Source organism: Acinonyx jubatus, chromosome E4, assembly GCF_027475565.1.
Source record: "Acinonyx jubatus isolate Ajub_Pintada_27869175 chromosome E4, VMU_Ajub_asm_v1.0, whole genome shotgun sequence".
Lineage (NCBI taxonomy): Eukaryota > Metazoa > Chordata > Mammalia > Carnivora > Felidae > Acinonyx > Acinonyx jubatus.
Window position 1 is genome coordinate 31,985,777 of NC_069395.1, and position 23,123 is coordinate 32,008,899.

General features: G+C 38.5%; 2 protein-coding genes across 6 annotated transcripts in view; one reads left to right on the plus strand and one right to left on the minus strand.

Moving 5' to 3' along the window:
* Positions 1–6,997, minus strand: part of CE4H1orf53 (chromosome E4 C1orf53 homolog) — a 106,641-nt gene extending 99,644 nt beyond the window's left edge. The window contains exons 1-2 of one of the 4 annotated variants that reach the window (XR_008293170.1): positions 5,548–6,997; positions 4,024–4,151 (exon numbers count right to left, since the gene is read on the minus strand). Coding sequence is in view for 3 of the 4 variants with exons in the window: in XM_027074608.2 (XP_026930409.2) it covers positions 4,024–4,063 (40 nt within the window). In the remaining variant the exon portion in view is untranslated. Of the gene's footprint in view, positions 1–4,023; positions 4,165–5,547 lie in introns of all 4 variants that reach the window. The other 3 variants (XM_027074608.2, XM_053209338.1, XM_027074609.2) reach the window with 3 other exon arrangements.
* Positions 388–23,123, plus strand: part of DENND1B (DENN domain containing 1B) — a 257,800-nt gene continuing 235,064 nt past the window's right edge. Inside the window, exons 1-2 of one of the 2 annotated variants that reach the window (XM_027074606.2) lie at positions 388–526; positions 9,144–9,208. In XM_027074606.2, coding sequence (XP_026930407.2) covers positions 471–526; positions 9,144–9,208 — 121 coding nt within the window. In that variant the 5' untranslated portion in view covers positions 388–470. Of the gene's footprint in view, positions 527–6,698; positions 7,063–9,143; positions 9,209–23,123 lie in introns of those variants that run through there. The other variant, XM_027074605.2, reaches the window with a different exon arrangement.

Here is a 23,123-nt window from a genome sequence, read left to right on the forward strand (position 1 = left end):
TATTTTATGAAAGTGGAACTTGGCATATAGGAATTTTTTTATTACAGGAATTTATTTTGATCATTTCTCTATTTATATCAGAATTAGAGTTGCTTATAGGGGTTATTAATTTTGTTGGACTATTAATGTCATATTAGATGCCCCTATATGTTTCCTTCCACGAAATTCTAATGTCATGGCTCATTGGTGTGATTATGCATTCTCCTGACAGTATTAAATGGGTGTGAGTGGAATAGCCATATGATAAAGATGTTTTTATTTATGTGGAGTGTCTGGTAGGTGGAGTTAGGAGATTCTTTCCCAGGCATTGCCACAGCATTACACAAACATTGCTCTGTTTCTTGTAACCCAAATGAGGCTCCTCAAAGAGTCCATGAAAAAAATCTGTCTTCTCTGATTACAGTCTCGTGGTGATACTCTGCTTCAAATATTCCTTTTTCTTAACTCCAAAGACTGTTTTAAGTTTTCCAATGTCTGGCAGATGCCAAGATAAAGATAAGGATGAACTAGCAAGAGCTGGTCAGAGGTAAGAAAATTTGATTCTATAATTTTGGGCAAATCACCTGAAATATGGAGGGAAGAGAGTATCTTTGCTGTGTTATTTTTGAGAATTTTACTATCTTTTTCACTAATAGTTTAGCAGCAAAAGAAACAAATATCATTCCCCACTTGCATTTTATAAATATTTGGATATGTTCAGATTTGGTAATAAAGATGTTAAGAATAATCTGAGCCTTTTTGTCTCCAAAACTGGAAAACAACATTTTTTTTCTTAGAGTTGGCTTTCAAATGAACACTGAACACTAACTTTACAGGCCATGAGTTGTGAAAGCAACAGGGGAAGCATACTTTCTGGAAATCCCAAATCTTCTCTTCTACTGTCTCTCTGTTTAAAAGTAGTATATGTCATTTTGAAAGAGAACTTCACTTTCAGATTCAAATTCATGATGTTGCTAAGTATAAAAAGAGTAATATACTTGGAGAATGTTCTTCTTAAAATTATCTCAGTTGATATAAAAAAGCAGTTTCTGCTAAAATATTTTCAAAATGATTTTCTAAGGACTTCAAGAAATTTGACTTTCTAAATACTTTATATAAAGGACTTGTATCCCATAATAAATGTAGATGGTGATACTATTAACAAATTTCACCTAAGAACAATAATAGGAGGCAACAGAGAGTTAGAGTGTAGGGAGTGTCTGACTTGGATACATGCTGATTATAACTCATGAGAGGATTGTGTCTAAAAGTTCATTTGTAAGTTAATTGTTTGGAACTCAAAACCTTGATATAAATTGATAAAGCTCACAGGCTGCATAAGTCTAGTTAAGTTATACTGAAGTTGAAGTTCTTTAACAGTATTATATCAAAAATACCATTCTAGAGTTTACAACATTGTTTCTCTTTCCATACTCCAAAAGGTAAGGAGCTGTCAGGGTAGAATGCAATGATCAAATGCATTCAAGAATAGTCAAGGAAGTAAGGAATACTTGGTAGTGGTGGTGGGGGGTGCAGGTTGGTAATGTGTAAAAGTAGCCACCAGAGCCACTGTTCATCTTGAAGGTATTTGTTAAGCTAGATGAGCTTTGAGCACTTGTTACAGCCTCATGGAGCTTGAGTACCTTCCTAACGTGGGGAGTCCAATAGGATACCCCTCATAACCTGGCATTTCAAAGGAATTCAAGGGAAATTGATTGTCTCAAACACTGGAGCAGATGTGGAGGTAGGGTGGGGCAGAAATCCTCCTTAAAGATTCATAAATATAAGCCAGATCTCCCATGGTGGTCTGAAAAATTTCAAGTTGAGAATTTAGTATGAAAGGGTCCTGAATGGATAGTAACCCCCCAGACATATACCCAAAGACAAACAAATATTCTTTCCAGAGAACTCTTCTTTTCAGATCTCACTACATTTCCACATATAAAACTCCAAGGATCAGGTAGCATAAAAATAAATCATCATACATAGAAAAAACAAGACACCATAAGTAACGGCTAGAAGAATACCAGATAGTAGAATCAGACTCACAAGTGCTTCAGCAATTGGAATTATCAGAAATAGAATCTAAAATATGTATGCTAAATATATTTTAAGAAATTAAGCAAAGGCTTAAAATATGAATGAAGAGAAAGCAGATTTAAAATAACCAAGCAGAACTTTAGAAATGAAAATAAGATACACTAAAAAACTAAAAAGCTTTAACAGAAGATGAGACAAAGCCAGAGAAAGAATTAATGAACAGTAGGATGTTTGCAAAATTATCCAGAATTCGGCTTAGAAAGATAAGAAAAAAGAAACTATGAAAGAAATGTTAAGAGATATGGAGAGCAAATGAGAATGTGTATACAGAGTCCCAGAAGGAAAGGGGAGAAAGAATGGAGTTCAGAATTTTCCAGAACTGATGAAAGTCAGTTTTAAGGATCTTTTAAAGGTCCTTGTAGTATCTGGCAGAAGGTAGATAGATATAAACTCAGAATTTAATGAGTTAAAATTTACCTGTTAAAATTAGGATAACCACTAAGTGAACAGGAATAGAGTACATAACTTCCAAACTAGAATCTAGGAAGAGAAGTAGAAGCATAAACAAAACCAAAAAAAAATCAATAATCCCAAAGAAGGCAATGGTGAAAAAAATATATAGATCAGAAAAATATAAATGGGGAGCACATTAGATGGCGAAAGTAAATTTCAATATATCAGCAATTATAAAGCATGGAATGGTTTAAATGCTTGGTCTAAGATTCAATCATTATTAGAGTAGACTAAAAGTCAAAATTAACATGAATTAGATAAATCTGAAACATAATGACTTAGAAAGTTTTAATATAATATGATGAAAAGAGTTAGAATAATACTAGGCAAATACTAATCAGAAGAAAGCGATTTAGGGGTGTCTGGGTGGCATCTGACTCTTGTTTTCGGCTCAGGCTGTGATCTCATGGTTTGTAAGATCAAGCCCCGTGTCGGGTTCTGCACTGACAGCGTGGAATCTGCCTGGGATTCTCTCTCTCCATCTCTCTCTCTCTGCCCTTCCCCTGCTCATGCATGTATGTGCATGTACTCCCTCAATATAAAAACTAAAAAATAAATTTTTTTTAAAAAAAGAAAGCCATTGAAATGCTAAGGCAAAAGCATTACTAAAATTAAGGAAGGTCACAACGTAATGGTAAATTTACCAGGCAAATAAAATAATTATAAACCGGTTTGCATATTATAACACCCCCCCCAACTATATAAAGCAAAAATTGACAGACTTATAAGCTGAGACAGACAAACCTACCAACATACTAGGAAATTTTAACTCATCTCTTCCATGAATGAATTATCGAGCAGATGCAAATATAGTAATATAAGATACCAACAACACAATCATGGTAATAGAAGAGATCAATAATACGACCATAATACTTGATCGAGGCCTTTTGTTTGTTGGTTGGTTGGTGCTTTTTTGTTTTATTTTTTAGGAGCTGCAGCCTTCTAATTTAATTTTGAGAGAAATAAATAAGTTTGGGGAGATTGAAAATTCCCCAAAATGGCCACTGAAGTTCCAAATTTCTTTTGGTTAAGTTGATCCATTTAGTCTAGAAATGCATATGAGGAAGGATCATAGTTTTTAAACATAAAACCACCAGAGTCCTAGTAGTGGGGGGAACCGCTACTGTCAAAGCATTTTGATGACAGCGATCCCATTTCTTAGAGGTTTTTTTTTTTTCCTAGAGCTAAGAGAAAAATTCCTAAACAGCACAGTTTCAACAGGAACGTCCTGGTTCCAGAAAGAATCAGACCAAAGGCCAGAACAGTTCCACTACCAACAGTCTGATTCTGAAAAGAAATTGGATTGAAGGCCAACACGCTTCCAACAGGCACAGTTCCACTAGAAACAACCTGCTTCTAAGAAGGAGTCAGACCAAAGAACAGACAAGTACTCCCAGGAAGGATAGGCCTTCAAAACAGAACCCGAGTAAAGTCGGGAGAGCCGAAACACAAAGAGAGTAGAGCTCTAAACGCAGGAAAAAAACTTACCCTCAAACTCCAGGGTTGGCAAGTAAGCGGCGAACTCCATTGGCTCTGTAGCATCTGTTTGCTCACCTGCCTGAGAGTTGCTGGGGGTCTTCTCCGGATCCCACTTCTGATCACAAAGTAATATTCACCTTAAAAGTAAAACTGTCAGATTTTTACCAGCAAAAATAAGTTTATTTGGGAATAACAGATATTGCAATTTGGGATAGGCAAGCTAAAACCATAGGCGAGATCTGATCAAGGAGGCACATTTTTGAAATACCTTGCCCAAGAACTGCTGAATATATACTTCTTATAAACACAGGCAAACAATTTAAAATAAGCTTAAAATATTAAAAAAGACTAATAGTTTATAGACTGTGTTCTCTGGCACCAATATAGACAATGTTCTTTGACAACTGTGGTCCTGAAAAACGTTAATATCAGTTGCTAAGTAGGAAATATTATCGCTGAAATATGATCTTGTGAAGATATATCACCTTGACTCTGTCATATCAGAACTTCCATATGAAATGAGTATTACTAAAATTATACGACTGGCTTCAATAAACATATCACCAAAATAAGTGTATAAAACTTTTCCTTTTACTATAATTTTTAACAAATTGTGCAAATTGTGTCCATCTGTGTTTCTATCCTTTTACCTCAGTAATATCAGAATAGATAAATCGCCTCATCATGGTCAGCCTGAAAGCTGGTTTAAAAAGATTTGCTTTGTGTGTGCATATGCAGTGTCTTCCCTTCATAAATACTTAAGATAAATTGAAAAAAAATAGCAATTTTATATTATGCAGGGGTACGACTGTCACTTAAATCCCAATAAATGGATAGGGAAAACAATTGTATTAATATTTCCTTACCACTAATTAAAAACTCCTGATGTAGGCATTCCAGGTAGGGTTTGTTTGTTTGTTTGTTTGGGAAAAGAATGAATTATAATGAAAGAAGAAGTTTGAGAAATTTGGTAACATTTGGAGCAGAAGTGGTTTTCAGTTTACAGAATTTTTTTTCAAGGCTTTGGACTATGGTAACTTTTTTAGGTAGAAAAAAGCTTCATTTGGGAAAAAAATATGTGGTATAGATAGATTGTCTAATTTTGAAACTGAAATCCACAGAATAATTTCTTAAAAGATCACACAAATGTGTAATGCTTTTTAACTTGAATATCATGTTGTTCATGTGATATACAAGTAATAATTCCCATTTTACAAATGTAGGAACCGAGAAACTGAAGTGTCTCACCCCAAGTCAAGCTATGATGGTACCTCATGTTTAAATCTATTTTTTTTTTTGTTTCCCTTTTATGTCCTGACCTTATTTTTGACTATTAGGTCTGTGGCTATGAAATATATTTCACTTTGTTGACCAAGTAACACATATTTTGGCAAGAACATTTAAGATCTGAATAACTGTGTTTAATGTTAGGTTTTGGCTTCCGAATTAATTCCCAAAACTCATTGTATGACTTTTATGTCTCATGACTCACACCCTATTCATACCACACTTGATTTCCTCTCATCATCTTACCTTTTGCATGAATAAAGTCTGAAACAACCCCCATTTGGATGAAAAACACTGTGGCCACGTGTAAGGTGGTAACGTTAACGGAAGAAGCCTTCTCCAGAAGATCTGTGCAGGAGTCCAATCCTGTACACTCTTTTAAGTGTGCATTAGAAAACTTTTTCTAGATCTCTTCCCAGTTGATTCTAGATATAAGGCAGAAGAACACGGAGAGCCAGTACATGGTAGCAGTAAATATCAGCATCAAGTAGACCTGTTCTGAAATCCAGCTTTGCCATTGCCCACTGGATTAGCTTGGCCTGTTTATCAACCTGCAAAATGCTGATGCAAGTTACCTATCACACAGAGTTCTGGCAAGTACTGTGGCGATGCATATAACCTGCTTAACAGGTACTTCGGTGCCCTGTAAATCTTAGTTTTTTATGTGTCAGCCCCTCTCACCCTCAGTTGGGCCCTCTCTGAGCTTCCTAGACTGCAGTTCTGTGAGGCCTGCGGCTTGGAGAATGTGTCCAAAGTCAATCCTTGGTATGCTGCAGTCCTGTGGCATAAGAACGTCTGGCTTCCATATGTGCAGGCGAGTGGAGCACTACCATTTTGCTACTTGACAAGGCTATTTAGCAGGTGCACATGTCTGAACATTCCTGAATCAGGAGGGGGGCGGCTCTGGATTTCAGAGAGCAGTAACGGGACACAGCTGGAGTGAGGCAGGAGCCAGGAGCATCAACTCGAGCTCCGAATGTGCAGCCTGAAACGAAATGAAACGGCCTAAAACGACGAAGGTTCTAACAAACAATACCCATTAATTAGTGATCCAATTCCGTGTGCGTGCGGTGTGGAAAATACTGCAAAATCGAGGTACTTTTTCGGTTACTTTGCTTTTGAGGTGGGTTGTAGCCCTGAAGCCTGGACTGGACCCAGAAAGGAAGTCGGCTGCTCCGGGGCTGAGGACACAGGGGACACCTTGCGTTTCTGGCTCGGTTACAAAGCGGTACGTGGGACATCCGGGCAGACACCTGCGCTCCCCTCGACCCTCCGGCCCCTCCGGGCGCGGGGAGACCCCGCCCCGTGTCTTCCTCAGGCTCCGGCCCGCGGGCCGCGCGGCCCAGGTGAGGCCGCCCCCGCGCGCGCCCCTTCCCCCTCCCGGCGACTTCCTGGTTTGCAGAAGGTGCTGGAGCCGCTGCGGGCGGCCCCGGTCGCAGGAACTGTGAGGCCCCAGCCTCGGAGGCGGCGGGGGCGGCGGCCGGCGGAGACGGGGGCGGCGGCCGCGCCACCGCTGCCGCTGCTGCTGTCACAAAAAGGCTCTGGGGGGTGGGGTGGGAGGCGGGGAAGCGGCGGGGGCGCCGCCGACATGGGCCCGCCGCCGCCGCCGCCGCCGCTGTGAGTTGCCTGCTTCCCCGCGGGGCGGCCGGCGTGGGCGGGGGCGGCGCGACCCTCCGAGCGCCGGGCAGGGGGCTTCCAGGCCGGCGCGGGGGCGGGACGGACAGCCCCACACCGACATGTAACCATGGACTGCAGGACCAAGTGAGTGGGGGTCGCGGGCGGGCGGCCCCCCAGACGGCGACGTCGGCCCGGCCCCCGCGCGCGCGCGCGCGCGCGGCCGGCCGGCGGGACAGCGCTAGGCCGCAAAGCCTGCCCGGCTCCGCGTCCCCGGGTCGGCGGGGCTCCTCCGTGAGCGGCCCGCAGCGCCGGGGCGACGCCCGCGTCTCTAGGTGCTGGAGGAGGCCTGGCGGCTCCTGCCGCCACCCGCTGTGGGTTTCTTGTTCCTCCCGGAGTGTGGCAGACGTGACTGTCGGTTGTCTGGTGTCCGGGAGGGCGTCAGCCTTGAGGTTAAGCGATTCATATTCAAAGCATTTTCCTAAGGCGAAGATAACCGTTTCATTTTTAAGTGCAGTTGTCAGTTGGTCTGAGAGGTTTTCCTCCGGTTTTTCTTATTCAGTTGGCCTCTGATATTTGTTTACGTAGGCACTAGGTGTATGCACGATACTTGCAAAATGGTATCCAATTAGATAGTATTTTTATGTGCATGCTAAAGTATACATCAGTGGATGTTTTTCATCTGGACACTGATTATGTAAAAAGCAATTTGAGTAAGTGTGGTGATTTGTTTTGCGTCTTAGAGGTATGAGTTTTAGGTTTTTTGTTTTTTTTTTCTCCTACAGTTACTTTGCAAAGATTTTCTTCCTTCTTTACTCCCTGTTCACACCCCTCCCCCCCAATTTAAAATAATGAGTACTGTTTATATTTGTATTAGTGTGGAAGGCTTGTAAAATTTCACAGTATAATTGAATCAATATTTACTGTTTTGCACCTAAGAGAGATTGTAAAAAATACTAAGAAAAGGGGAAAATTATGTGATTTAAAGTTATTTTCTTCAGTGTTTGATATGGGTGGGGGCAGCATAAGTGATTTAAAAGGTATACTTTATGACATTAATTGGATTATGAGGGAGGAGGTCACCTAAGTCTGTATTATTTCCATTGAAACAAATTAATAGTGAGAGGGCTGAGGATATGTATATTTCCAAATTAATTTATATAGCTTGTCACTTCCTGTGATTTTAGATTCTTGTAATAAGTTTAGAAAAGTTCATGTTTATTTAGAAGCCAAAACTGGCATCACTTTATTGAATGAAGTGCATATTAAAAACAGCCAATGTGCAGAGACACTAAGGTCTCCTTAGCAGGAATAACAGATAGATTAACACTTCAGTCACGTGGACATTGTGGTCTCAGATTTTGCCTAATCTTTTATCTTCTAGCAGAAAGACATTAAAACAGAACTATGTTAGAAAATGTCTCACTAGATGTAAACTTGCTTTTTGAAATTAAACTAATGAATAGGTTGAGTGTATGAAAAGTTAGTAAAGAAGTGGATAACTTCAGAATGAAGCAACCTTTTGTTCCTGGTGGGAAACTCTAATATTGAGGCAGATGTGTGATTTCTCCAAAGATAATCGACATAAAGCAAGGTCTTTGTTGTTAGCCTTGCAGTTTACGTATGGTTTGCTACTTTAAACATGGTTGGCAGTAATTACATCTCAAGAGAAGCATATGCAAAGTGTCACATTTAAGGAGCATTATGACTGTTCTGTGGTGGTCTAGAATGTGGCAGGTGGAACCAGGTATTCATCATCTACATTTATATTGAAAGTCTTTTTAAAAAAGCCTGAGAACCTGCTGGCCAGCTTTCTTGGCAGGAAAAGGTAGAGATACTTAGGAGCGTACTGGCTTTCCAGTTTTGATTCAATGAGATAAAGTCAGTGCTTTACATTTATACAGCACTGAATACTTTATAAAGTACTTCCATATATATTAGTTGATATATAATCCTCACAATTATTCTTCGAAGTGAACAAGGCACTTTATAGGTGAGAAAACAGGCTGAGGTTAAATGTTTGCTGCAGGTCTCAGAACTCCTAAGCCTCTAACATTACTGAATTGGGAAAAAACTTCGGTATTTTCTACATTGTGCTCATATAGTTTAATGGAACATATTGCAACAAGACCAAGATTAGTTTTTTGAGTTAAGAAAATATAAACTCTGCAGAGATGCTTAGTTATTTGTCATAGGAAATAAATACCACAAATTTCTTTTTCTTTTAGGGAAAATCCAGAGAGAACCTTTGACTTGGTATTGAAAGTGAAATGTCATGCCTCTGAAAATGAAGGTATGTGTGTTTTGTTAATTCTTAAAATAGTTGAGTCTATCAAAACAAGCGTTAGTGTGGTAGCCTACCAGAACATAATAGTATCAGGATAATGGTGGCACTAACTGTATGTTCTGAATGTAGCATCTCAAACTGCTGTTAATAAAATAGATGGCTAGGTCTTTGCCATGAGATTGTAGGAATCGTGAATGTCATCTGTACAGCTTAATTTTCAGGTGTACCTTAAGGCCATAGAACTCAGCTTTACCATTTGTTGGTAGAATGATGATTAGTTTTGGCAGGAAGGCACGCTTGTCGTTTGCTTTCATTTGTCTTTTAAAAGTTAGCCCCTATTGTAAACATTAGTGGAAATTCTCCTACCAGAGCAATGGGGGCCACACCAGTTCCCTTCTAATGTTTCCAGAATGCAGAGTGCAGACTGAGTAGCCCCTTCTGTGGGATTTACCCCAGGAGCAAAGCACTTTCCAAGGGAGGTAAATAATAGTGTGACATTACTTGGAATGGTTTCAGCTGTCACTTCTAAATAATTTTGTCAGTTTTTTCCCCCAATTTGTCATATGTAATATGTGTGCATCGGGGGGAGGTATGGTACAAAAGAGGAAGGGCTCTCTCTTCCTTTTTGACGTGCCCTTGTGTGATACGTTTTCATGGATATCTCCAGTGTGTGATTTCACTTACAGTGTACTTAGATTGTAGATAAATCATGATGATTAAGTGTGGGATCCTGTGGACTGCTTGCCCACTCTAAAGACTTGGTGGCAGGTCTGCTGACACTCTTAGCTCCAGAATCTGGCCAGCAATTATATGCTTTTAAGCAATTTGGAGCTGCACACCTTAAAATAGAGGAGCCCAACCCAGCTTGTGGTGAAATGGACCTGGCTAATTTTAGGTATGAAGTCACACATGTTCCTGACTCCACCAGCCCTGCCTGCTATACTTCTGGCCTGTTTGAACTATAGCTGTGATCAGGTTTGTCCCCAGGCGAGGAGTGAGCCTACATAGGTTGTAGGAAGCTTTTTCAAATTAAAAAGGTTATCTTTTGCTTTCCTACGTGTATTAAAGTTGGTCTATTTACGTTCTTTCTGGGCACAGCTAAGTTCCCTTTGAAGACTGAAATGGATGCATTATTTTTTCACCTCCAATTTAAATCTATTCGTTAGTGTATTTATGGTATGAATAAGTCTTCAGAATACCTATACCATAACATTAGCTAAGGTGGGTGATGCTCACCTGATGTGTTTGTAAAACAGGCTGAATTCCTTTGTAAAACATGAGTACTCTATAATTTTAGATGCATGCTAAAGTGATTTTGTTACAAGGATCAATCTGCCTTATATAACATCCGATCTGTATCATGTGTCGGAGACATTGTGACCTTTCCATAAGGACTTCTGAGTGTCTTCTCCTTCCTTCCTCCCTTTGCCCTTTGCCATTTTTTAGGAACTAGTTATTCCAGTTTTTATCTTCTACTTCTGCCCTTCTTTTATTCCTTTCTTGCCTTTTTACTGTTGTTATTGTTTAAATCACTACTCATTAGAAACCTCTTCATTTGTATTTTAATAGTTTCTCCAGCCCAGTGAGCTTGGGGATATAACAAATAGCTAAAATGAACACTTTAGCCTCTCTGTAGGTTGCGATTAATCCATTCTACCCATGTATGCCATTAAGATGACTCACGGGCAGCAAATTCTAAAGATTTTAAGAAAGGTTTTTTAACACTTTAAAAACGTTATTTAAGTACTATTTAAAAACAGAGAGAGCATGAGTGGGGAGGGGTAGAGAGAGAGAGAGAAAGAGAGGAGACACAGAATCTGAAGCAGGCTCCAGGCTCTGAGCTGTCAGCACAGAGCCCTACATAGGGCTCCACCTCATGAACCGTGAGATCATGACCTGAGCTGAAGTCGGTATGCTTAACTGACTGAGCCACCTAGGCGCCCCTCTACAGATTTTTAATAAAACTGAAGCCAACTATATTAAAGGTATAAGTAACTGTCTTTATTTTAATTGTGGCTTAAATAGTATGAATATGACTAATATTTTTGGTTCTAACAAGTTACACTTTTTGTGCTTTAAAAAGTAATGCTACTATATAACTAAAATTTTATGTCAGATTGATGTTTCTAAATGTTTTGATTAACTTTCTACTTTATTGGTAAATAGTAAAGGGAAAATGCCCAGAAATTATTAGAGTTATTGGAATATTCCTATGTAACTGTCAATAAAATCTATTTATTTTAATGAATCTGATAGGTGCATCAGTTTGTTTAAAATAGGATAGTTTTTGTTGTTGTTTTGTTTTTTGCTAGTCTTCTGGTGAACATGGATGACATTCTTACACAGTAAAAAGCCTGAAAAGCAAAATTTGTAAATTAGGATGTTTTGGGGCACAAATATAAAACCAATTTAAGCAGTGAGTAAACTTGATAGTTCATTTAAGAGGAAGTCTGGAAGTAGGTCATCAACGATCCAGGTTCTTTCTCCATCTCAGCTCTGCCTCTCATAGTAATTGGTATCATTGGAAGATTTAAATTCCTGGTTGTAGGGTGGCTGTCAAGAGAAGTTGGAACCCTCCTTTCTCTTTTATGACCTTGGGGGGTGACAGACACTGGCTTTTCATGGCACTCTGTTTAGAGCCAGAACATTTCTTTCCCAGAAACTTCCAAAACATTGGATCCCATTGGCCTAAGTTGGCACGGGCCCAACCATTCGGAAAATAATCATTGGTGGGGGTAGTGGTAGAGGGGTGAGTGGCAAGATTATCATGATTATTACTAAACAACTGGCAAGGAGTAGATGTTGGGAAATCCATTAAAATGCTCTCTGCACTTCTCAGAATATTAGTTTATTTTTTGAAGATTATCTGTTGATCCAATAGAAGATATTATGCTCAGGGTAAGCTTGTTTTATGCTAAGATTGGTAATATTACATATAGATAGTTGGCATGTTTCTCTTGTTCACTTTCTAATAGAGAGGTTTTAAATTCTCTCTTTTGTTTACTTCACAAATATCTTCAGAGACAAATTACTACTTAAGTTTTAGCTGGTTACTTGAAATGGTACTAGTTGTTGAAATATAACTTAATATAGCTAGTTCTGATAAAAGGGTGATCTTCATCTGATCTATTGCTATTTGGACTTGTTTCAAAGACATGACATTGATTTTTTGACAACAACACACTTAAAACACTGGGAAATAGTGTCATACGGAGGCCCCACCAATTAAAAAATTGTCACGAGAGTAGTTGGTGGTGTTTCTCTGTTGTGTCCCCTTGTGTTAGTAGAATTGGTTCTGATGGTATCTTGTGGACTGGTTGGCCCATATTTTCATGGATGGGCCATGGATGGGACAACTTCCCTAGTAACTTCTGTGGCAACTATCCAAGAGTGAAATGCCAAAATTTAGATCTTAATACTCTTCCTGGTAGATTTCCTAGGGAATTGCTATTGTCACCCCTCTCTTTGCTGTCTTTCATGTTTCAGCAGCCAGCAAAGTACAGCCAGCAGTGATGGCCTCTCCTTAATTCTAATAGCAGAATTTGTTGTTACCACACTGCCCCTGCATTCCCCAAAGTGATTCAGGACTTCAGGGAACCGAAGAGTAACCCTTCCTCAATACAGAGTTGAAGATGCCTCCTCTTAGGGTTTTTCTTCCAGGCAATGGCCTTGGTACTCTAGCTTTCTCTTTTACATTTTGTTGAGAGCTCCACCTCCAGTGGTAGCAGCAACAGCAGCAGCAAGACTGCTAACACTTAAATAGCACTCTGTGCTGGGCTCAATTCTGACCGTTCTGCATGTGCTAACTGTTTAAATCTCATGAACATCCTATGGGAGGGAAATGCTTATCTTCATTTTGCACACGGGGAAACCGAAGCACAGAGAAATGAAGAAACTTGCCCAAAGTAGTCTAGCTCCAGAGTGTGTGTTTTAATCTGGTTTTTAATAGATTTAAGCTAACTTTAAAAATCTGCTCTATTGCCTCTCATTGGGTAGGAACTTCAAATCAGGTCGGGAGAGGCTTCATTGTTACCATTCAAGGAAATATTAGGGTATAATCTATATATGGTGCAGATATATATATATATTTGAAACAGGAATACAGTGTCCTCCCTGAAATTAATGAATCCAGGGTAATTCCACGTAAAAAAAAAAATACCGAGCTCTTCCTTTGTGGTTATTGATGCTGGCTCAGGATATCCCCCTCCCCCAGAGATTTATGTCTCTGTGTTTAGTGAATCTTTTTTTTTTTTTTAACGTTTAGTTTACTTTTGAGAAACAGAAAGAGACAGAGCATGAGTGGGGGAGGGGCAGAGAGCCAGGGAGATACAGAATCCTAAAAAGGCTCCAGGGTCTGAGCTATCAGCATAGAGGCAGACATAGGGCTCGAAACCACGAACTGTGAGATCATGGCCTGAGCCAAAGTGGGATGCTTAACCAACTGAGCCACCCAGCCGCCCCAATGAATCTTTGATGTAACAGCTGTAGCTATTTATTAGTAGTTTTCACACATTTCTTTAGCAAATCTTGTTTTCTTTATTCCTTTCTCCTTTGCTACAGTAATTTCTGTTAGGAACAAATCTCCCTTTGCTAACTGACTTTCTATTTATAGACCCATCCAACCCAGTATCAAGTTATCCACCTTTCTGATCTCTAGCTGTGTTAACAGCCTAACTGCCTCCTACTCTGTTCTTAAATGAGAACCTTAGGCCAGAGAATCCTAACTTACTAACCCCCATGCCCTGCATAAGAAAGGGTATTTCTAAGCTTGCTTTTGCATTTGATAAATTTTGTCTGTAGGGATGCTGTTTCCACAGAATCCATAGCATTTTGCTTCTGCCTGTATTTTAGCACTTACTGTTCTTCAGATATGTCTGATATAGTAGTATATAGACGTACAGCTGGGTCTGAGTGTCTGTTTGCTCTGCTTAAAATAAGTTGTTTAAGAACTGGGCCATCACTTATTAATTTGTAACCTTTAGAGAAAACCCTAGCGCAGTATCTGGCATGTTAAGTGAATATTTGCAGAATGAATAGAAGAAATTGGACCTAGCATGGTACCTGGCCATTGGTCAAATAGATGTGGATCAGATTAATTCACCGAGAGCTGCTTGTTGTAGAAGTGATCTTGTGTGCTGGTATGACAGAAGCAGGGACAATAGGAATATATGACCATGTATATCTTGGACCAGTGGGCTTATTTTGGTATACTCTGTGCTTAAGCTCTTTCCATTCAGGACCCACATCTGCTTGCTCTCTTCTCCCATCACAAGATTTACTGGGACAGTTGCTATATACGTGTGCTTTGGAGTCTACCTTAAAGCCCATTTATTCCCCATCCCACCTACCAATGGGGATCCCCACACCTAGCATGGGGATCATTTAGAGTCATCGTGACTCGAAGTATTATTACCTTTACGTCGTAGATTGTTGAAGAAAAACTATTTTCTCATAGTTACTAACCAGGGACAAAATTTAATGTGGTTCTTTAGAACTATATCTTTGAGGTATGCCATTTTTTGTTTTATTATAGAAAATTTAAGAATAGCTGTACTTTTATACTTGGCTTTGGAGCGTTACGTGCTTCCTGGCATCGCCGCCTGCAAGTGTAAAAAGCACATCGGCTTTCTGTGTTCAGTATTTGTTGTTTGATACCTTGATGGGGTGCTGCAGAGTTTGATTTTAATGGTTTGATTGTGACATATCTCATTAGGTACTTTGATATGTTCACATATTCTTTAGCTTGGCTGCTTCAATCTAAGGTCACTTCTTGGTTTTTAATGTTGACTTCCCACTGTTCTCTGTGGGGGATGGTGGCCCTCTCCTTCACAGGGGTGTGCCGTGGGACTGTTGCTTGGGCACTGCTCTGTTGCCACAGCCCCACAGGTTTGTTCAGGGCTTTTTCCTTGGAACAGTCTTGTTTCCTTGACCTGATATGTTCCTCATATTCTCTTGATACTCTCTCATTTGGAGGGTTTTCTTATGCTCAAATAATATCCCCTTTTCTTTGCCACCAAATCTTTATGTTTGATTTGCAAGGTATTGCAAGGCAATAATTTACCTTTTAAAATATACATTTAGCAGTAGGCATTTTTGGGGTACTTTAAGCAGACAGCCAGAGTATTATTTTAAATAACAATGAAAATCAAAGGTATTGAGTGTGAAGTATGTTCTCAATCAGTTCCAAAAGAATGTTTCTTCCCTGGAAATACTTCTTAATATTTAACATTCAGAATTTTTTCCCCCATTTTAAAGCTCTCAGGGTTATGCTCAAGTAACATTAGAGAAACTAGGAGAGATTCTTTTTAAAGATATTTTTACTTGAGCCAGAAAGCATTAAAGATAGCTTTGATAAACCGCTGAAACACTCTGGTGTTCCTATATTGTTAAGTTGAATGGTTTTCTTTTTGTATTTATTTTGGGTGTAGTTAGACTCTTAGTTTATATAAATCAAGGATAAGTTGATTTATTCCAGGTAGTGATTTAATTTTCTCTGTAGAAAAGAGTGTCTTGTTTCATGGTTCTGTGGTGGTTCAGTCATTTTTGCTTTGTGGGAATTTGCCACAGGTGCTTGTCAATTGATTTTTGTTTTGTTTTGTTTTTTTAGAAGTATTTAGGAAGTTGGTGCTACTTGGGGTCTTAGGGCATATTGCAGAAGAGAACAGTGGAATAATAACACTGGAAGTTTCCTTAAAGAGCACCTCATACCACCTAGTAGAGGAGAGTTGGCTTTGATGGTCCTTAAAATTCCCCTGCTGTCATCTTGCAGGTGCCATTGTCATCATGCTGTCCGGTGACTGCATAAAGATGCTCTCTATGAGCATTAAACAGGCCTACTCCATGCCAAGCACACTAGTTTTAAAGCTACCCCTCTTCTCACTACTCTTCGAATAACAATTTCTTTAAGTAGCTGGTGTTACTTTATGTATTTATCTGATTAAAGTAATTCACAGTGAGGTGTGAACAACTGATAGACAGCCCTCAAGGGAGCATTTTAATTTTAAAGAAAGCCTTATAAAGTCGAATTAATTAAAAAGATGCAGTTTGCTTATGGTGGAAAGATCTCTGAACTAAAGATCGAATGTACTTCTGTCGGTTTCTAGTTAGGTTTTACTGTCTCTTCCCCCATCTATGTTGACACTCCATTTGTAATTTGTGATTAACAGCTTTGATAAGTGTGTAAGTAGATTTACGTCTTTGTTCAGTGAATTCCATTAAGATATTTTTTTGTTTATAAATTTTCAGGTAATAAAATAAAGCTGTATGTAGCATATGATTATAAAGCCTTATTTATTGATTTATTTTTTCTGATTAGGCTTCCATTTAAATGTTTCATAGAAATAGTAATAAAAATTACAATTTAGTGTTTATGTCAGTAAATGTGCTTAGAGCCTACATTTCTAGCTTATCTTCATGGTGACCATATGAAGTAGGGACTGTAAACCTTTTCATAAAGATGAGGAAATGGAAGGTGAGATAGCTTGCCAAGGTCACACAGTTCTAAGAGGTGGGGTTAGTATTTGAACCTGTTTTTTTTTATTCTAGAACTTGAGTCAACAATGATATTGCACTGCCTTTCAAATACAATAGCCATCTTTTTAAAATAGCATCGAAATTTTCCTCAGCAATTTTGAAAAGCCACCCTTTTAGGAAATCCCCAACTAATTCTGGCTTGACCAGAGTTGTTGAGATATTAATTTTTAATAGACATCAAAAGATGACGATGAGAAGAAGAGCATAAACACCATATTAGTATTAGACATTCAGCCCTCTTTTGTTCATTCATTGAATGTTTCTGAGCGTCCAGCACAGATGAAGAGCAGTTAAAAAGATGACATTCGCGAAGTTTCAAATCAGTGATTGTAATAGCGTAGGAAGGCCTGTTTGAGAGGTTGCACGGTGTAGAGGAGTGAGCCTGAAGAGGGCACCCAACTCAGCTCTGTGTGGGGTGTGTTGGGGGACAGTGGGATAGAGGAGACAGGGGTGAGTCAAGGATAGTCCTGAGGTGATGGAGGGAGAGACAGTTAGAATCTATCTTGTCAGCTCTCAGTTGGGTACCAGACTTTTTCTGAAGTTGGTTGTAGTTTTACTTCGTATGTGAAATCTGAAGTGCATAACTAAGAGTAAGGAATATATTGCTTTTGGTATAAACATTTATATCTAATGAACATGACCAAGAAGCACTCTCTGTTAAGCGTAATCTGCCTTGGCAGGGGGTCGTTCAGGTTTAGTTTTGTTAACTCAGCCTAAAACAGGTCTGACCCAAGGCGTGCGTTCAGCGAATATTTGTTGAATTGTTGAAGCACTGTTTTCAAGGTACTGAAATGGCTTTTAAAGAAAAGGAATGGAAATTGTAAAAGGTATTGGGAATTTAATAATTATTGTTAAATTCATTTCTTCTCTAAAAGTATAACAACTTTGAACTGACGAAATGTGTAAAAGTGAAGCTTCAGAAGTAAAAGATATAAAAAGAAGTTGCTGAGTAATAATCCCTTTGATACCGGTCTTGTGGCAGTTATATTGTCTCGAACTTGATCTTTATCACCCTGCCTTATGCCAACCACTGGATTTTAGGTTTTTGAACATAAAGACCTCTTTGGATCTCTTGTGAATTTGCAGAAAAAGTGTCTTCTGCGTGGATGATATCCAATAATTGTGAAGTTATACTCCGCTGTTAACATGAAATTAGTAAATGGTGGTGCTGTATTTTCAACCTATTTTAGATTTCTTAAACCTTAAAAAAAACTTTAATGTAAAAGAACTTTGAAAGACTGTAGATTTTTACATCACAAGCCATATATGCTGTATTTAAAAGTTGGGGTTTTTTTTTGATAGAACTGTGTTGATAAACCACAAACTCTGTAACTTAGTAGGCAGAACTGGTGAACATCAGATAGAGCCTTTTCCTCTTTCAGTTCCTTCTTATTTATCATTTGAATCTGAAAATAAAGTGTAGAGCTATCAGTTTAGTGCATCTGATGGTCTTCTGCAAATGTGTAAGTGTCCAGAAATTAGTCATTCCAAAAATAACATGAGTTGGTTTGGTAGCAGAAATGCACCAAGCATAAGGCTGTGTGTGGCATCCAAATTTATCATTCATTAAAATTAAGCTGTCCTTTAAAATTTTGTCAGCTGGGAGATTGTAAAATCTAGCCTTCTTACTAATTTGATCCGAGATTATTTGAAATCATTTAGGAATGTGTGTTGAAGTGAAATCCAAATGAGTCCAGGTGTGTTTGAATACACTGGCACACGGTATGTCCTCAGGGTCTGTGCGGTCAAAGTACAGTTGCTATGAGATAAACTTGTGTGGAAGCCGTTCAGAAAGGATTCTGAAATGGTTTTTTTGTTTTGAGATTCCAGTGTATTTTGGATATGATGTTTTGGAAGAGGAAGTTGTACATGTGGGTTTTTTTTTTTTTTGAAGAGGAAGTTGTTTAATATTTGGGGAATTTTTTTTCAAGGTCTTGGTCACTGTTACTCTTTTATAGAAATTAAAATAGTATTTTCTGTTTAATACTTATAAGTGATTAATGAGGTTAATTATTTGATTTTCAGAGAATGATGTGTTACCTCTTTTTATTTTGTTTCTTATTACTACAGGGAATGTGAGACCTCAACTTTGAAATGGTAGTTTTGCTACAAAAAGTGTGATTTTCGTAATGAGTATCTACAGAATAATTATTGACGATAAGGGCACAACACATCAAGATTATGTGTTGTGTTCACTGTGTATAGGTTTAAATGTGTTATTGAAGCAATAGTAAGCTGAGAATTTTTATGACAAAAATACTAGTTTCCAAGTTCTTAGTGGTTACTATTGTGTTTGTGACAGTGTTTAGTCTAAAAAGTGGAAATATTAAAATTGAACACTAGTTGAAGCTCAGAATCGTAATTTGTAAATATTTACTTCATTTTTGGCTTAATAGTTGAAAACAAATGAATCTTCAATACTTTATATGTGTTATGGTCCTAAATTTGGCCTTTGAGGCTGATGTACCTATCCAAAATTTTTCTTTTTTTTTTTAACTGTTTATTTATTCATTTTTGTGTGGGGGGGGGGTGTGAAGGGGCAGAGAGAGAGAGAATCCCAACAAAGCTCTGCACTGCCAGTCCTAAATTCTTTATAAAGCTGTTATGAAATCCATTTACTTACAGTTTACTTGATTTGGGAATTTATAAAATCTTTTGGCAATTTTTTTGACTCATTTCCCTCAGGTATTATCTAGGCAACAGTCTTTTTTTTTAATAGGTAGATATGGAAAGAAGAGGGATGGCCCTCATATCAAATTTTCTACTTTAAAGCTTATATACTACTACTTTCTTACTTGTAAAATGGTGTTCAAAGTATTGAAAATGAAATTATTGAACACTTCTGAATTGCCTTCTAAATCGTTACAGTACGACTAAATTCTATTTAGCATGATTTATAGTTTATATTTTTATGGTATTTTCATTCTTTGAAAATATATGATTTCTATTATGTTTAATATATATGGCAGATTTAACATACACAATTTATATTTACTTTAAAACATAATTTGGGGCGCCTGGGTGGCTCAGTCAGTTAAGCGTTCGACTTCAGCTCACGTCATGATCTCACAGTCTGTGAGTTTAAGCCCCGCGTTGGGCTCTGTGCTGACAGCTCGGAGCCTGGAGCCTGCTTTGGATTCTGTGTCTCCCTCTCTCTCTGCCCCTCCCCTGCTCACGCTCTGTCTCTGTCTCAAAAATAAAAACATTAAAAAAAACCCCATACTTTTAAATATGACTAGAATTTACCTTTTTAGATATAGCTGAATTTCATTTTATCAGGACACAAAAAATATTTATATATTGTTAATAAGGGACTTGATAATACTTATTCTCAGTTAAAACTCTACATTTAAAAGCTAGGGGTGAAGAGAATAGATGATGGGTGGCTTTTGCTTGATTTATAGGTCGGAAGGGATGACTAAACAAGAGCTCAGTGCTCTTTAAGAGGTACCTTCCTCCCACACAGATATTTTTAACCCAGAAGGACAAGAGTGTTGCATCTTCTGCAACTAAGGGAATGACTGAAGACTCCATTTTCTACTTCTGGCATCTGTAACCAACAAATTGGCCGAATGGAGGCCTGCTATCTGTATGCAACACCTCATGCCATCTGCATGGAGGTGTTAAATTTTGGAATTTGTATTTTTTGCCTGTTTCACTTTTACTTTTTGGTGTATTTGGTGTTTACTCTTCTTTCATTAGACGCTTAATGTTTTTATATTTTTGTAACTGTTTTAGCTTATTCTTTTACTTTTAACCATACTTTGCTTTTTTTCTTATTATTTTTACATTATTTCTTTTGTTTGGTTTTAAAAAATCTTTATTGTTTAAAAATGTTTAAGGAAATATTTCTTTGGAAAAAGTTACTATTCTGATATAGAGTGTCCTTTGAACTTTTTTTCATGTTCTTCCAAGATTTCATTTAAATTCAAGTTAGTTAACATACAGTGTAATACTGGTTTCAGGAGTAGAATTTAGTAATTCATCACTTACATGCAACACCCAGTGCTCATCACAACAAATGCCCTCCTTAATGCCCATCACCCATTTAGCCCATCCTCCCATCCACCTCCCCTGAACCTTTTTTGTTTTTCTAATGAAGAGGGAAGGCAAGCTAGAAGAGGAGGGTGAATACAGGCATACCTCAGAGATAATGTGGGTTCTGGTTACACCACCATAAAAAAGCAACTATCACAATAAAGTAAGTCAGATGAAGTTTTTGGCTTCCCAGTGGATGCAAAAGTTATGTTTACCCTGGGCTGTATTCTGGTATGTGTGAAATAGCATTATGTCTAAAACACCAATGTATATGGCTTAAGTAAAAAATGTCAAAACTTGCTAACCACCATTTGAGGTTTCAGGAGTCATACTCTTTTTGCTGGTGGACAGTCTTGCTTAGATGGCTGCTGACTGATCAGAGTGGTGGTTGCTGAAGGTTGGGGTGGCTGTGGCAATTTCTTAAAATAAAGTGGCTGACATTTGCTGCACTGATTGACTCTTCCTTTCACCAGCAATTTCTCCGTAGCACGTGATGCTGTTTGATAGCACTTTACCTTCAGTAGAACTTCTTTCAAAATTGGAGCGAATCCTCTTGTCACTACTTTGTCAACTAAGTTACATAATATCCTTTGTTGTCCTGATAACCTAATGTCCTAATATCCTAAATCCTCTGTTGTGATTTCAACAATCTTCACAGCATCTTTACCAGGAGTAGTTTCTACATCTCAAGAAACCAGTTTCTTTGCGATCCCTAACAGGTAGCTCCTCGCCCATTAAAGTTTGATCATGAGATCGCAGCAGTTCAGTCCCATCTTTAATTCCAGTTCTCTTGCTATTTCCACCACATCTGCAGTTACTTCCTCCACTGAAGTCTTGACCTCCTCAGTGTCATCCATGAGAGTTAGAATCACCTTCTTCCAGACTCCGGCTAATGTTGATATTTTGATCTCTTTTCGTGAATCATGAATGTCCTTAATGGCAACTGGAATGGTGAATCTGTTCCAGAAGATTTCCACTTTGCCCAGGTCAGAGGAATCCCTGTATGTGACATCTATAAGCCTTGTGAAATATATTTCTTAAATAATAAAACTTGAAAGTCAAAATTACTTTTTTGATCCATGGGCTGCAGAATGGATGGTGTGTTTGCAGGCATGAAAACAACACTAATCTTGTTGTACATCTTTGTCAGAGCTCTTGGGTGGCCAGGTGCATTGTCAGAGAACAGTAGTATTTTGGAAGGAATCTTTTTTTTTTTTTTTTCCCGAGCAGTGGGGCTCAACAGTGGCTTAAAGTATTCACCAAGCTGTGTTATAAACAGATGTGCTGTCATCCAGGCTTTGTTGTTCCATTTCTAGAGCACAGGCAGAGTAGATTTAGAATTGTTGCTAAGGGCCATAGGATTTTTGGAATGGTGAATTCTGTTGGCTTCAACTTAAAGTCACCAGCTGTATTAGCCCCTAATAAGAGAGTCAGTCTGTCTTGTGAAGTTTTGAAGGTAGACATTGATGTCTCTTCTCCAGCTATTCAAGGCATCTTTTTTCAGTATATGGTGGTTTTGTCCACATAGAAAATCTGTTGTTTAATGTAGCCACCCTCATTAATAACCTTAGCTAGATCTTCTGGATCACTTGCTGCAGCTTCTACATCAGCACTGGCTGCTTCGCCTTGCACTCTTATGTTGTGGAGATGGCTTCTTTCCTTAAGCCTTATGAACCAGCCTCTGCTAGCTTCAGACTTTTCTTCTATAGCTTCTCACCTCTCTCAGCCTTCACAGAATTAAAGCAAGTTAGGGCCTTGCTCTGGATTAGGCTTTTGCTTCTGGGAATGTTGTGGCTGGTTTGATCTAAAATTTTCTCTCTGTCAGCAGTAAGGCTGTATTGCTTTATCATTTGTGTGTTCACTGGAGTAGCATCTTTAATTTCCTTTAAGAACTTTTCTTTTGCAAAAAAACAAAAAAACAAAAAACCAAAAAACTTCTCTTTTGCATTCACTACTTGCTGTTTGTCTCAAGAGGCCTAGCTTTCAGCCTCTCTTGGCTTTAGACATGCCTCTTCACTCAGTTTAATCATTTCTAGCTTTTGATTTAAAGTGAGAGACGTGTGACCCTCCCTTTCATTAAAAAAACACTTAGAGGCCACTCTGGGGTTATTGATTGACTTGATTTCAATATTGTGTTTTAGGGAATTGGGAGGCCTAAGGATAAGGAGAGAAATGGGGGAACATCTGGTTGGCAGATCAGTCAGAACATACTCAGCATTTCTCAGTTGAGTTTGCTGTCTTATATGGCTGAGGTTTGTGGAGCCCCAACATGGCGACTATGGTAACATCAAAGATCACTGATCACAGATTGCCATAACAAATATAACAGGAATGGAAAAGTTTGAAATAC